At 37.1% G+C, this 14,837-nt stretch overlaps 1 protein-coding gene across 1 annotated transcript; it reads left to right on the forward strand.

The window, feature by feature from the left end:
• Positions 1–1,396: 1,396 nt before the first annotated feature.
• LOC111407995 (regulatory-associated protein of TOR 1) lies at positions 1,397–13,894 on the forward strand. The gene is made up of 23 exons (XM_023037733.1): positions 1,397–2,186; positions 3,353–3,455; positions 4,379–4,461; positions 4,625–4,783; positions 4,870–4,986; positions 5,066–5,223; positions 6,069–6,223; positions 6,310–6,454; positions 6,561–6,639; positions 6,823–6,924; positions 7,921–8,004; positions 8,115–8,225; positions 8,502–8,855; positions 9,018–9,204; positions 9,392–9,934; positions 10,123–10,443; positions 10,574–10,697; positions 11,439–11,563; positions 11,673–11,818; positions 11,944–12,045; positions 12,581–12,666; positions 12,936–13,020; positions 13,256–13,894. The coding sequence occupies exons 1-23, from the start codon at positions 1,854–1,856 to the stop codon at positions 13,592–13,594; spliced, it is 4,041 nt and encodes a 1,346-aa protein (XP_022893501.1). The 5' UTR covers positions 1,397–1,853; the 3' UTR covers positions 13,595–13,894.
• Positions 13,895–14,837: the final 943 nt, after the last annotated feature.

Genomic DNA, 14,837 nt, shown 5'->3' on the forward strand with positions numbered 1-14,837 from the left:
TCTTCCTCCATTGGGTTTTTTTTTTTTTTTTTTTTTTTGAAAACTCACATCCACGTTACTGTCGAGGCATGCTTTACCACTAATCTGATAACTGGTTATGTGAGAAGGTTGGAATGCTAACAAGCATTTATTATTGAATTTACCTTCCAATTTTGGAAACTCTTACTACTTCAAATCTTATCATATTCTTGAAGATACATTGAAGTATACATGTAACTTAATGAATAACTTACTGGCAATTATCGACTTACCACCTTGACAAGAACCTCCTAATTTTTGAGTTGGTGAGTAGCTAATTTGAACACGGAACATGAACCGACAACATTAATGCCATTAAGTAATTATGCTACTAATTATAGTATATATGACACAAGTCGATTCCACTTGTATACTTTTCTAGATCGAACGATGATGATTAGCTACACTTAATTAAGTTTTCATCATAATTAATTTTAAAAAGGCCTTTTTTGACAACATAATAACAGATATATTCATTTTAACAAAGGCTTTCTTCTTTACATTCTTCTCCGCACACGTGGATTGCTAAAAACTTTATGATCTGTCATCGATTCATATTTACTTTTTTGTTAAGAATAGTGAATATAATGCAAAAGAAAACAAGCACACCTCAAAATCTTAATATATTCTTGAAAATATATTGATATGTACTTGTAAATTTCAAATTGCCAATTCAATAAGTTCTAAACTAGCATATACCCACTCAAAACCCTACCAAATAGCTACTCTACTCTTGAATTGGCGAGTAACTCCTAACTTTTGAATTTGGTAGTATCTAATTTAAATATGAACGTTAAATTAAAAACATGAAGTATGAGCAACCAATTCCCTATTTTTGTTACACTATTAATTATGACAACAATGTTAATACATATGACGCAAGACAAATTCTCTTGTACATTAGTCCACATCACATCGAATAATGATAATTATCTACATTTAGCCCTCGTTTCGCCCCCCCATTATCTTTCTCATTCCTTTTTTTATCTCTCTCTTATTTTTAACCATACAATCTTTTATAAAATAATATTATACGCAAATCGAAAACTTTTCATTCTTTTTCAACCACACAAATTTGAAAAGAATGGAGCCAAACGGGGACTTAATTAAGTTTCCATCCTTGAGATGAAAATTAACAACTATTCTTCTTTTCTTCACCTTGCTATTATTCATTTTCTTCTTCATCCTAACTATAATTAAAATTAACTTAGTAAATGATAAATCCTTTGCAGGAGAGACTATTCTAAAAAATTTAAATTAAATTAAATTTAAACCTAATTGAGGTCATTTTTTTATATTCTGCCTCCAATTTGGTCCATTTTAAGAAAAATCCTCATAGGCCTATGGTATTAAAACCCAAAATTACCCTTGCTGGCACTCTACTTTGAGTTTTTGCTTCAACAGCCGCACTGCTTCTCTCTCCTTTCTCTCTCTACATCTCTCTGTGTGTGAATATGTATGTGTACGCCTCCATCGGCTCCTCCATTACCGCTGCTGTAATCGCTGCCATCGCCGCCGCGGTGTAGGTTTTTCTAGAGCTGGATTCTCTCTCTTCGCCACTCCCCGTAACCTTACGCCGTTCTTTCACCGGTTTCGTTGATTAATCCACCGCCACTCCCCAGACCTAAATCTCTCTGTTTCCCTCTCTCCCCTTTTTTCACTCCTTTTGTAGTTTATTCAGAACTGAAAGTTGAGAAAAAGACCAAGCTTTTGAAATTAATCAACCGCAACTTCATTAGGGTTGTCTAGGGTTCGGTTCCTGTTATGAGTTGCCCTCCCAAATCTGTTCGATTGGGGCAAGGCTGAAATAATAAGAAGAGGTGGAGGCGTTTTTTATGGCATTGGGGGATTTGATGGCGGCATCTCGGTTTTCACAATCAACGGCGGCCGTGTCGAACCACCTGGTTGAGTTTTCCGCAAATGGGAATCACGTGGAGGAGGATGGAGAGAGGAGCCTGAACAGCAGTAATAGCATTGGTAATACTAATGCTCGGGATTTGTCAGAGACTGCAAGCAGTAGCTATGCCGTGATGACCTCTACGACTAGCATGGCATACTTGCCACAGAATGTAGTGCTGTGTGAACTCCGGCATGAAGGGTTCGAGGAATGTGTGCCCTCAGGCCCATCTGACAGTGGATTGGTCTCCAAATGGAGGCCTAAGGATCGGGTAAGCTACAACATTTTCACGGAAATTGATTGATCTGTTTTCAAGCTAATATTGTGATCTTTTTGCTGTTGCTTTACTTATACAGAGCTTTTATTTACGAAGCTTGTAAAAAATGTCGGAACCAGATGGGCCCATTTCACCTAAATATTTTAATTTATCTTGTTCAAAATGCAGGTGCAAATTTATGAATACCTTATATTTGGATTACGTGTTATTCATAGTTAAATTTTAGCAATCGGCTTAGAGATTATGCTAATAAGGCGGTGGACTAAACGCAAGTAATGATTTTATCTTTAAACACTTGGGAAGCGTGTTTTGAAATTTTTTAACTTTGTGTAACAATTGGGACAACTCTTGCACGGTATGGTGGTTGAGGTCCATGAAATTGGCTGCAACTTAACTAGCTTTTAGCAAGATTGTATCTTTTTCTACATTCGATGATACATTAAGGACTAACAAGACTAGTGGGGGAAAATGCAAGTGGATATGGTATAACTGTTTCCCTAGCCCTTGTCCTCACACTTCTTATTTTGTGTATGTTCTATTTTTTTTCCCTAAAGTGAAGAATATAAGTAATTTTATTAGCACTGGAATCGGTGTGTGTAAGGAAAAACCAGAGGTACTTAAGAAGAAACAGTCCCAGTGGTTGCCATAAATTATGTCAACAATATTCGACTACATTAGTGGATTGCTTTTAAAAGTACGGTCATAGTTGTAATGGTGTAAAATTGGCAAGTCGTATAGTCGGTAAAGGGGATAATTGGGGTGAGACGAGGATCTAGGTTTACATTATGGTGCAGGATAGCATGTTGAACTTCAGGTGGACTGTGCACTATATTCTAGAGGTGCTAGCATTAAATATATGGTGGAAGTAATGATTGGGGATTGCCAATGGTGTGTTCTTTGTACATTTATTTATCTCCATGTACTGAAGTGTGCCTACTGTATGAATGATAGAGCCGATTTTCCATGATCGTTATTTATTATTTAGAGATTAAATGTTGATTTTGTTAATGAGTGCCTGGCTATTTCATGCCTTTGACTTTGCTGCTGTAGATAACTATGTTGAAGTTCATTTCAGCCTATGTTCTTTTCAGAAAATTATGGGATGAGATGTATCTTTCATAAACTTGTCTGTCTCAACTTCCTACCTACATTTATTGCAGATGAAGACAGGATGTGTTGCCCTTGTTTTATGTTTAAACACTAGCGTTGATCCACCTGATGTCATAAAGATATCTCCTTGTGCCCGGATGGAGTGCTGGATTGGTACAATAATCATCCTGCTTTTTTTGTCTTTGATATAAGCTCTTGCGATAAAAATTACTTTATTATAAGTTGCTCCTATTTGCTTGATTAGCAATATGTGTTATCATTCAAGTTCTGTTTAAGTTTTTCTATAACTCTGCAGTCTTGATCTCTAATGATTAAAGTTCACCTAATATCTTTTTGTTGTAGCAATATGTCTGGAAAGTTTTCATTCAAGTTTTGTTTTAGTCTTCTATCAATGGTTGCACCCATGTTATACTTTGGGGTACTTTTTAAAACATTTTCATGCATGTTGATTACATGCTCATTTGCCAAGATTCTCCACAGGCTATCATTTTGAGCTAATAAATTAAAGCTGAAGATTTTTAAAAACTGGAACATTTATTTCCATCTTAATCTGCTGTCTAATCCAGTAAGAATTTGGTTATTGGGCACCAACTGCTCTAGGCATTGTCATTCATTGATCTAGCTAAGTATTTTGGAGTCTGTAAAAAGTTTAATGATTTTGTGTATTAAGGAGCTTAACTGAATCAATCTGAAAAGAATTCAACGCTGTTAGTTTGCCATGTGGGCTGTTGATTCTCTCTCTCAGTTTTTCTCTGCTTAAGGTAGGAGTTTATATCTTTGTTTGTTTGCTTGTTTTATTTTTTTATTTTTTCTAAGCATGCTGGTCTGCCTGTTGAAATATATTTCGAGAAAGATATATTAATCATATACTAGCAATAAGGATGAAGATGGTGGCCATACCAAACATATTCCAAGATTGATGCGACCTCTTTAAACACCATTCTTGTGAAATACACGATATTTTAATTGATCGATGGATTCACAGTTGTTCTTCCTTATAGAAATGGCTCTCCTTTCTTTTTTGACAATTTCAATACATTCATAGCATTTATTCATGTATTTTGCTCCTTCTACAGATCCATTTTCGATGGCACCTCAAAAGGCAATTGAAACAATTGGAAGAACCTTGAATCAACAGTATGAGAGATGGCAGCCTCGGGTAAGAAAAATATTATGTCTTAAACAACTTCATCTATTGATTCTTTAAAAATTACTTGTGTTTTGTACTTGCTAAAAAGAAACAGACTGAAAAGAGAGGGTTGAACTTTGTGAGGTACAATTGAGAGTGAAATATTCATCAAACAATTGTTGATAAATGGCAGGCTCGTTATAAGATTTCATTAGATCCTACTGTTGATGACGTCAAGAAACTTTGTACCACGTGTCGCAAATATGCGAAATCTGAGAGAGTTCTGTTTCACTATAATGGACATGGTGTGCCAAAGCCAACTGCTAATGGTGAAATTTGGCTATTTAATAAGGTTTCTTTCCTTAACACCCTCATTTTTCTTGTGGTGTTCTGTTTGAGTCCCTTTTTCTCTGGATCTCATTGAGCTCTTTGATGTAGAGTTATACTCAGTACATCCCTTTGCCAATCAGTGATCTGGATTCCTGGTTGAAAACACCCTCAATATATGTTTTTGACTGCTCTGCTGCTGGGATGATTGTTAATGCCTTTGTTGAGGTACTCATGCTGTTGTGAAATGAGAAGCGTTTCATATAAGTGCATGTGGCAACTTAATATTTGTCTTGTATTTTCACAGCTCCAGGACTGGACTGCTTCAAGTTCTGGACCATCCACAAGGGATTGTATTTTGCTGGCAGCCTGTGAAGCTCATGAGATACTCCCTCAGAGTGCTGAATTTCCAGCTGATGTATTTACTTCCTGCCTGACCACACCCATAAAAATGGCTTTGAGATGGTGACATATTTCTCCTAACCCTTCATCTTCAGAACTGCCATAGATGTTTTTAGTTTCACCTCCTGGCTATAGTTAATTTTTCTGTCTTTAAAGTCTACAGGTGTTTGTGGCTAATCTGCTTGTAGTTGGTGAAAAGTTCAACAAACTTTTACTCATCTTATTGAGATCCTTTTTCCAGCAATATGTTCCCAATCCTGTATTTGCGTATCATTATGATCCCTTTGGTCTGACAACGTAGCTGGTATTCAATAATCTTCTTGTATGAGTTTTTAAGTTGAAAACATATAGTAGAAAGGTTTATTCCTTTTAGAAAGGAAGAAATGTTCAATTACCATCCAAAGACAATACACATTGTTGCCAGCCCGCAGCTGATAGTACTAATGTATTTTTTGTGTGCTCTAATTTACTTGGTTGCAGTTCCTTATCTTCTGTGTTTTGCATCAGTGACACGCCAATGTGCTTTACCTATTCAGCTTGTTTCTGAGTGTTCTCGTTTTATATAATTATATCATCAGTTGCTCTGTACCAGAGATGTTTTTGAGTCTATTGGTGATTTTCAATGGTGTATGAGCTGACACTTGTGCAAATATCACATGACAATGTGGTCTTCCTATCATGATGGTCCAGTGCCTTCCGATGCTTAACATGGATATTTTTACCATCAATCTCTAGTATACTATACTAATTTGCTAATTTCTTTATCCACACCACATGAATCTTTCATCTTTTGCCTATTATTGATAATATCTTCATTAATTGGGCTATTTAATGTGCTCTGTTGTTTTACAATGTTTCTGCCCATTGACAGTTATTTGTGTATAACCCCTTGAATTCTTGGCTTCCAGGTTCTGCACTCGCTCGTTGCTTCATGAGTCCATTGATTACTCGCTCATTGATAAAATTCCGGGCCGCCAAACAGACCGGAAGACCCTTCTTGGGGAGTTGAACTGGATTTTCACAGCAGTGACTGACACAATTGCCTGGAATGTTCTTCCACATGGTGAATAACAGTTGTCTCATGCAGCTTTTATGTGCTTTTGTTTATTTATGGTGATATTAAGCAAAATTGAAATTTGAATTCAACAGATCTGTTTCAGAGGTTGTTCAGACAAGATTTGTTAGTTGCCAGTCTTTTTCGAAATTTTTTGCTCGCGGAAAGAATAATGCGCTCCGCAAACTGTTCGCCAATTTCATATCCAGTGTTGCCTCCTACTCATCAACATCACATGTGGTAACTTTTAGAAAGGCTTCTCCCAGTACATTTAGAAATGCTAAAATTTACCTGGTTGGTATTTCTTCATCTTTCTGTTTCTCAATCTCCACTTCATGCACTACAGGGATGCATGGGACATGGCTGCTGAAATATGTCTTTCTCAGCTTCCAACTTTGGTTGAGGACCCTAATGCAGAGTTCCAGGTCTGCATTGTTAATTTATGTTCCTCATCATTTCTATCTGTATTGTTTAACAGGTTGGAGATTGTGACAATCAGAAATAACAGCTTATATATAAATCTCCAAGTTTTCACAACTTTTGACTTCTTTTATCTGATCGGTAACTACTTCCCTCTGAATGCCACATAACACTTATTTCTTCCTCAGCCAAGTCCATTCTTTACCGAGCAGTTGACAGCTTTTGAGGTGTGGCTTGATCATGGATCACAGTATAAAAAACCACCGGAGCAGTTGCCAATAGTTCTTCAGGTTCGGCTTATTTTGTGGTCGTAGTCATTGTGGGACTTTGATTTCCTAGTTCCTACATAATGACAATTTCTAGTATATTGTAATGTGTTTTCGTTTCATGTCATCAGTCAAATTTTGTTTCTTCTATTTATGATGTAAAGATGTATGCCATCTATTCTGATGAATCAGCCAAGTTTTGTAATTGTTATGGAAAATTTTGAAATAAATGAGTTAGTGACTCATTTTTGAGCCTGCTGCTACTTTTTCCATCTCCAACATGATTTTTGGTTGAAATGATGAGCACTTCTCATAACATTGTGTACATTAAGATTGAAGCATGTCTTGAAGTATTATCTTGTCTATTTGTTGAGTCTGAAGAACGGTAAAAGTTTGTAACTATGTATACTCTGTTTATTTCATGCCACTCATTTCCTGCTCTGTTTGGTCCAAGATCTCCTTTCATGAGGAGTTCGGAACAATCTGAAAATCACTTCGTCGTCAGTTAAATTTTGTTTGATTGGAGTTATAGATCAGTTAAATTTTCTAGTGATTGCGTTGATTAAGGAATGCTTATCATCTATATGATTGTGGAAGTGGTGGAGAATTATGTCTTAATATTGAAGAGTCAGTGGCTTTACTTCCATGGTGGCTTTGCTTCCATGATGAAGCAAAGAAAGCTGTGGACAGGCTTCACGGAAATGGTGGAGATAGTTTTTCCTGGTGACATTGGTATGACTAGCTGAAAAAAATGTCTGTCTAAGAATCCTTTTGCAATCTCCTTTTACCCTATTACAGGCATATTGCTACTAGACCATAGAAAGAAACTGAGTTCTTGTTTTGCTAAGGTTACCTTTGTTTTCTATAAATTTCTTCCACTTTCTTCCTTGATCCTTTACCTTGTAAATTTTCCTTCTAGATGTTGAAACTCATTACGCAATACTTTTAGTTCTTGATCTTCATATATTTTGATCATATGGTGACCACTTCTGATTGCTTTTTCTTCTTTTTTTCCCTCAGGTTTTACTTAGTCAATGCCATAGATTTCGTGCTCTGGTACTTCTTGGTAGATTTCTTGATATGGGGCCTTGGGCAGTGGATCTGGTACTTATTGGCTTCATAATCGCTGTTTAGTTTGATTTTCCTGTTAATTAGTTGATTCATAACTTCAAATCTTAGCATATTACAACAGTATTTGCTTTTCTCCATCTCAGGCCTTATCGGTGGGGATATTTCCTTATGTGCTAAAGCTTTTGCAAACAACCAATCCAGAGCTGCGGCAAATACTTGTATTTATTTGGACAAAGATCCTTGCACTAGATAAGGTAAAGTCAGAATTACCATTTAATTATCCAACTTCAACGTGGAGTGGAGAAAAAGCATTCCTGAAGCCAATCCCAAAATTATGGGGAATAAGGCTAATTCTTTTGTTGTTATTCATGTTTAAAATGTCAATATGGTGATATTTTATTTCAACCCTATTTCATTTCCCTCCTCTCTCTACACACACTTATACACCTACCATTTTTTTTTTCATGCATCTGCATTTCCATTGGAATTCGAAAATGTTGAACCATGTGCAATTTCTTGTCTATCGATAGTCTTGCCAGGTCGATCTAGTGAAGGATGGCGGACATGCATATTTCATTAGGTTTCTTGATAGTGTAGAAGCATATCCAGAGCAACGTGCAATGGCTGCGTTTGTTTTGGCAGTCATTGTGGATGGTCACAGGCGGGGTCAGGAAGTCTGCAGTGAAGCTGGCTTAGTAAATGTTTGCCTGAAGCATCTTCAGGCTTCATCTCCTAATGAGGCACAAACTGATCCTCTATTTCTTCAGTGGCTATGTTTGTGCTTGGGGAAAATGTGGGAAGATTTTGCAGAGGCACAAATAATAGGTTTGCAGGCGGGTGCCCCTTCTATTCTTGCATCCCTACTATATGAGCCCCAACCTGAGGTTTGTCTCTGTTCGTTGTTGAATATTTGTAGATGCAGGAATCACTTATTTGTTGATGAACAATAATTCCTTTTAGTTATAAATGAAGGGTGTATACAATTAGCTTTGATCTATACTTATCATTGATGTACACCCTTTAATCGTGAAAGTGCATTTCTTTAGGTCCGGGCTGCAGTTGTTTTTGCTCTGGGCACTGTACTTGACTTTGGGTTCAACACATCTAGGGATGTTCTTGGAGACGAAGATTGTGATGATGATGAAAAAGTTAGTGTTGAAACTGGAATTGTTAAGAGCCTCCTAAATGTTGTTTCTGATGGAAGCCCATTGGTGCGGGCCGAAGTTGCTGTAGGTATGTACAATACTTAATTACATGGTGGGTGGTGCTTCTGTCTCTGGCAATGTAGCTGGTTATCTTTTCTTCATTCCATTTCATTAATTCCTTTTAATTTTCTTCTTTTTCATGCTTGAAGAGGAAGAGGTATTTTTATTATCCCATCTTCTAAACTAAAGTATATCGACCTTTTTGCTATCTGCAGCTCTGTCACGTTTCGCCTTTGGCCACAATAAACACCTAAAGTCAGTCGCTGCTGCATACTGGAAGCCCCAGTCTGGCTCTGTACTCACTTCCTTTCCTTCTTTTGCTGTGAAGGGGTCTGGGAGTGGTTATTCAACTCCTACCCACAGTCAATCAGTAGCTCGTGATGGGAGAGTTTCCACCAGCAGCCCTCTTGCTTCTGCTGGAATAATGCATGGATCTCCTCTTTCTGACGATTCATCTCAGCATTCTGATTCTGGCATGCTGAATGTTGATGCAGTTGTTAACCATACAAGGTCTAAACCACTAGACAATGCATTGTATTCACAATGTGTATTGGTTATGTGCACTCTGGCAAAGGATCCATCGCCGCGTGTTTCAAGCCTTGGGCGAAAAGTGTTATCTATCATTGGCATTGAGCAAGTTGTTGCAAAATCCACAAAGTCTATTGCTAGAAGTGGTCGGCCTGGTGAATCAACTATTAATCCAAACTCTAATCTAGCTGGACTAGCTCGTTCATCTTCTTGGTTTGAATTGAATGGAGGTAAGTTGATCTTTCTGCATCTTGAGTCCCACTGTTGCATCAGGCTTCAAAGTAGAGAACTTCTGTCATAGACATTATAGCTGAACTATTCTGGATTGACCTTTGCTGTCATTATGCTGTTTTTATTCTTTAGGATTTAAGCCACTCCTGCATTTTATTTTCATTTACTTTTTGAGCTGTTGTGGCAGGACATTTGCCCCTGACATTTAGAACTCCTCCAGTCAGTCCTCCTAGATCGAACTATTTGACAGGAATAAGAAGAGTTTGCTCCTTGGAATTCAGGCCACATCTGATGAATTCTCCTGACTCAGGGTTAGCTGATCCACTTTTAAGTTCTGCTGGACCATCTGGAATTTCCGAACGAAGTTTTCTTCCTCAATCAACCATCTATAATTGGAGTTGTGCTCACTTTTCAAAGCCACTTCTTACTGTAGCAGATGATAGTGAAGATAGAAGAGAACAGAGGGAAAAACAGGCCCTGGACCATATAGTGAAATGTCAACACACTTGTGAGTTCACATTACTGGCAGATGTTCAGCCCCTCTATCCCCACACAAAAAGGAATCATTTTTCTTATGCTAACAAAATTTAAGTTGCGATGTAAAGATGTTATTTGACACTTGCTTCTCTCTTTATCAGCTGTGAGCAAACTTCACAATCAAATTGCCAGTTGGGATACAAAATTTGAGACTGGAACTAAGACTGCGTTGCTGCAGCCATTCTCACCTATTGTGATTGCTTCTGATGAGAACGAAATGATTAGGTGGGCAAATTCTATTGTATCATGTTCTTCGTAAACTTTTATTATTAGTACTTTCTACCGGTTTCATTGTCATTCCCTTTTCATTGGAGTAGATAGTCCCATGTAATTTTCTGAACTGGGATCTTCTGAAAGAACTTTGCTTTACTAGTTGGCATTTAATTTCAAATTTTTGGTTTGTGTAGAGATTGGAGGAAACAGAAAATGTAGAAGCAAATATTTTTTGGTTAATAATTTGTTCTTGATATTGCTACTTTTCTCTTGCGTGGTCTATGATGATGTATGAGTTGTTGAAACTGGATTGAGTCAGAATCTCAGCCTTTCATTAAGTGAAAAAAATCAAATGCTTTTAAATGGAACTGAATATGTGTATATAATGACTAATATTTTAGTTGTCATCTAAATTTTTTGTAATTCTCATAGAAGTAATAGAGAGTGTCTCACATCTTGCTAATTCTCTCATTAGATTGGTCGTGTGCTTTGATATTTCTGATGATGTATGAGTTGTTGAAACTGGATTGAGTCAGAATCTCAGCCTTTCATTAAGTGAAAAAAATCAAATGCTTTTAAATGGAACTGAATATGTGTATATAATGACTAATATTTTAGTTGTCATCTAAATTTTTTGTAATTCTCATAGAAGTAATAGAGAGTGTCTCACATCTTGCTAATTCTCTCATTAGATTGGTCGTGTGCTTTGATATTTCATATGACGTAAAAATTTCTTGGTTTCATTCCTGTCAGGGTATGGAATTACGAGGAAGCTACTTTGCTTAACAGCTTCGATAACCATGAATACCCCGACAAAGGTGTTTCAAAATTATGTCTTGTAAATGAGCTCGATGAAAGCCTGCTTCTTATTGCTTCGAGTAAACCTCTTACTGTTTCATTTTTCACCTTGGAAGGCATATGTACGGATGTCATACATGACGTTGATTCTGACTGAATCTCTTTTTTATTCTACTGATCCTAATATAGATGATGGAAACATCCGAGTCTGGAAAGACTATACTTCAAAAGGGCAGCAGAAATTAGTTACTGCATTCCCTTCAATTCAGGGTCACAGACCTGGAGTGCGCAGTGTGAATGCTGTTGTTGATTGGCAGCAGCAGTCTGGATATCTCGTATGTTCTGTCTCTGTTCTGAAATAAACATAAATGTGTTCAATGTACATGTTGATGCTCATGGATAACTATGCTGATTTAATTTATACATTTTTTAATACATTGTTATTATGCTGTCAAACTAGTTTGCTTCGGGGGAGATTTCGTCTATTATGGCTTGGGATCTGGATAAAGAGCAACTTGTAAATACCATTCCATCGACCTCAGATTGCAGTATCTCAGCATTGGTGGGTTTCAACTTTCACATTGTCCAAATTAAATAATGTTATTATTTCAATTTATTTTCGTATATATGTTTCGTCACATTGGTGGGTTTACTTTTGCTTTATCCACATGTTTTTATTAGTTGACAAGTCATGTTCAATTATTTTCATTGTGCTGGACCTTGCTGGTTGTCTTTTATTGTAACTTCTGAGAGCATTGTTATAGACTTCCAATCAATGCCCTATTCTTTATGCCCTTCATAACAATGAAGTTTTTTCTTGAACTTGATAAATAAACTAGGCATCTTCAGTCGTTACATTTCAACATCAACAGACGGCTGTTCCTAATTTTCTTTAGCGCTGCTGATAAATTGTATTTAGATCTCCATGCCTTGTTTATCTTTATACAATGTTGTAGAAATTGGTATCAGCCATCTAGGATTCTTTGGTTGTCATATGTAAATTCTTGGACCAAGCGTTATCCTTTGGGTACACCATTCCTATCTGCTGGAATATCCTCAAATCTTCCGAACTAACTATTTCATTGCATGTTGTGTAGTCTGCATCCCAAGTTCATGGAGGTCAATTCGCTGCTGGTTATGTGGATGGATATGTCAGATTATTTGACATTCGCACACGTGAAATGTAAGGATATATTCTATTGGATTATGTGATGCATGTTGTTGCCTCTGAACAAAATATATTGATACCTCACCATATTTTGACTAGAAGCCTTTTTTTGGGCTTATGGCAAGTGGCAACAAATCTTTCAGAGTAATGAACTAGCAATTTTATTAACATCACATCTACTCGCTCTATATTTCAGTTGATGTACTTTTGTGGATAATATTTTCTAGCATGGATATATGTTATTAACATTCTGCATTTCTATATGTTTTTGCATGTGAAATTAGGCTTGTCAGCGCTACCCAACTACACAAGCAACGAGTAGAGAGAGTTGTGGGGATTGGCTTCCAACCTGGACTTGAACCGGCAAAGGTGAGTAATCTCTCTTCCTTCCCCAACTGGCAAATGGATTAGTGAGTGGTGAAAAATGTCAACATGTTTGTTACGTAGTGCTAGACCGGATTGGATAATTAATTCCCCCCCGTCCCCCCTTGAATATTGCCTAATCTACCTTACGAACTATGCCATCTATATGTAGGGAAGTTAAGTTTGGTATGGAGTTATTTATGCGCTTTGAATCTTCTGTTTCCATTGCTTCCTTTTTCAGATCGTTAGCGCATCGCCGGCTGGTGATATACAGTTTCTTGATTTAAGACGTGGCAAGGATGCATACCTTACAATTGATGCTCATAGAGGATCTCTTACAGCTTTAGCTGTTCATAGGCATGCACCCCTTGTAGCAAGTGGCTCAGCTAAGCAACTTATCAAAGTCTTCAACTTGGAGGGTGGGCAATTAGGTACTATTCGGTATTACCCTACTTTCATGGGCCAAAAGATAGGATCGGTTAGCTGTCTTACATTCCACCCCTATCAAGCACTGCTTGCTGCTGGAGCTGCCGATGCCTGCGTTTCGATTTATGCAGACGAGATCTCTCCATCGAGATAAAAATGCACACAACTCTATGATCTTGAGTCGAAGCTTCAACCAAGTTAAACAGCAGTGCAATTGAAATCTTTTACACAATCAGCGTTTGAAGGGTACATTTGAAGGTGTATAATACATTTGAAGTTCCTTGTTGATGGTGTATAATATATTTATTCTGCCTCCTCTTTACAAAATGAAGAATCAACAAATTCCTTGGGAGGCTTTGGCAAATAAACTGTTTTATAGGGGAAAATCTGTAAATATGTTTTTTTATTATTTCTGCTTTTGGATTAGTGTGCTAACTTTTTTCCTGTTTCAGTCTATCTTTTTTTCAGCTCGTCCAATCCTTTGCTTAATTTGTACAGTTCAACTCTTCTGTTTATGTAATTTGAATTTGTTAACCAGCTTGTAACCCCCCACACACCCCTCTGGCTAGCCCTCTTGCATGATTACCTGGCAAGGGGTATACAGGTACTGATATGCTCCTTCCCTAACCAAAAACTTTGTTAGATGTGCGGTCTACTTTATCAATGGTGTATTTTGAGAAACTTCAAGGTTTTTTTTCTTCACATAAAGCTTCGATTTCGATGAAGTCACTCACCATAAGGCTAAGCTCGCCAACCTTCGACCAAGTTCCTTCATGACTTTGAAGAACGAAGGGTGTAAAAGCTTACTGCATACATTAGATATTTTTTCTGACATATTGTTGGGTAGATGTTACATTAGCCTAGAGGCCGTGGCCTCTAACTAGAGAAGTAAGTGCTTGAAGTAGAGAACATTCGGGTCCAATAGGTTCGTAGAACAGGTCATGATGAGCAATATTATTAAATTAGATAAAATAACAAGCAATGAAATCAAAGATGGATAAAGTCCCTAAATTGATAAGACGAGCTAGTCTTTATAAACAATGTAGGACCATGTCGAGCCCATGCGAAGGGAATGGTTAAATTATGACACGAGTTTCATTAACTGATGCTATCAATAGTGAGCAAAGGAGACTTGAGCCATCATCGAAGTAACGCAATAAAGATAATACTTGCTTTCGAATATTTTTCAGTGAAGTAGAGCGTTAAAGATAATACTCGCTTTTAAATATTCTTTTCTTATTAACGAAGAGGGACAACCATCATGTCGGTAACAATATCCACTTCACCTATAATTAAGTCATTTGTACGTCAAAAGTATACATCATTTTTTATATCATTCAAGTGGGCATAATTTGATTTGGGAAAAGCTATTTATTTTTTTAAAGTTGGCCCATTAG

The sequence above is a fragment of the Olea europaea genome, chromosome 13 (genome assembly GCF_002742605.1).
Source record: "Olea europaea var. sylvestris chromosome 13, O_europaea_v1, whole genome shotgun sequence".
NCBI classification, from domain to species: Eukaryota; Viridiplantae; Streptophyta; class Magnoliopsida; order Lamiales; family Oleaceae; genus Olea; species Olea europaea.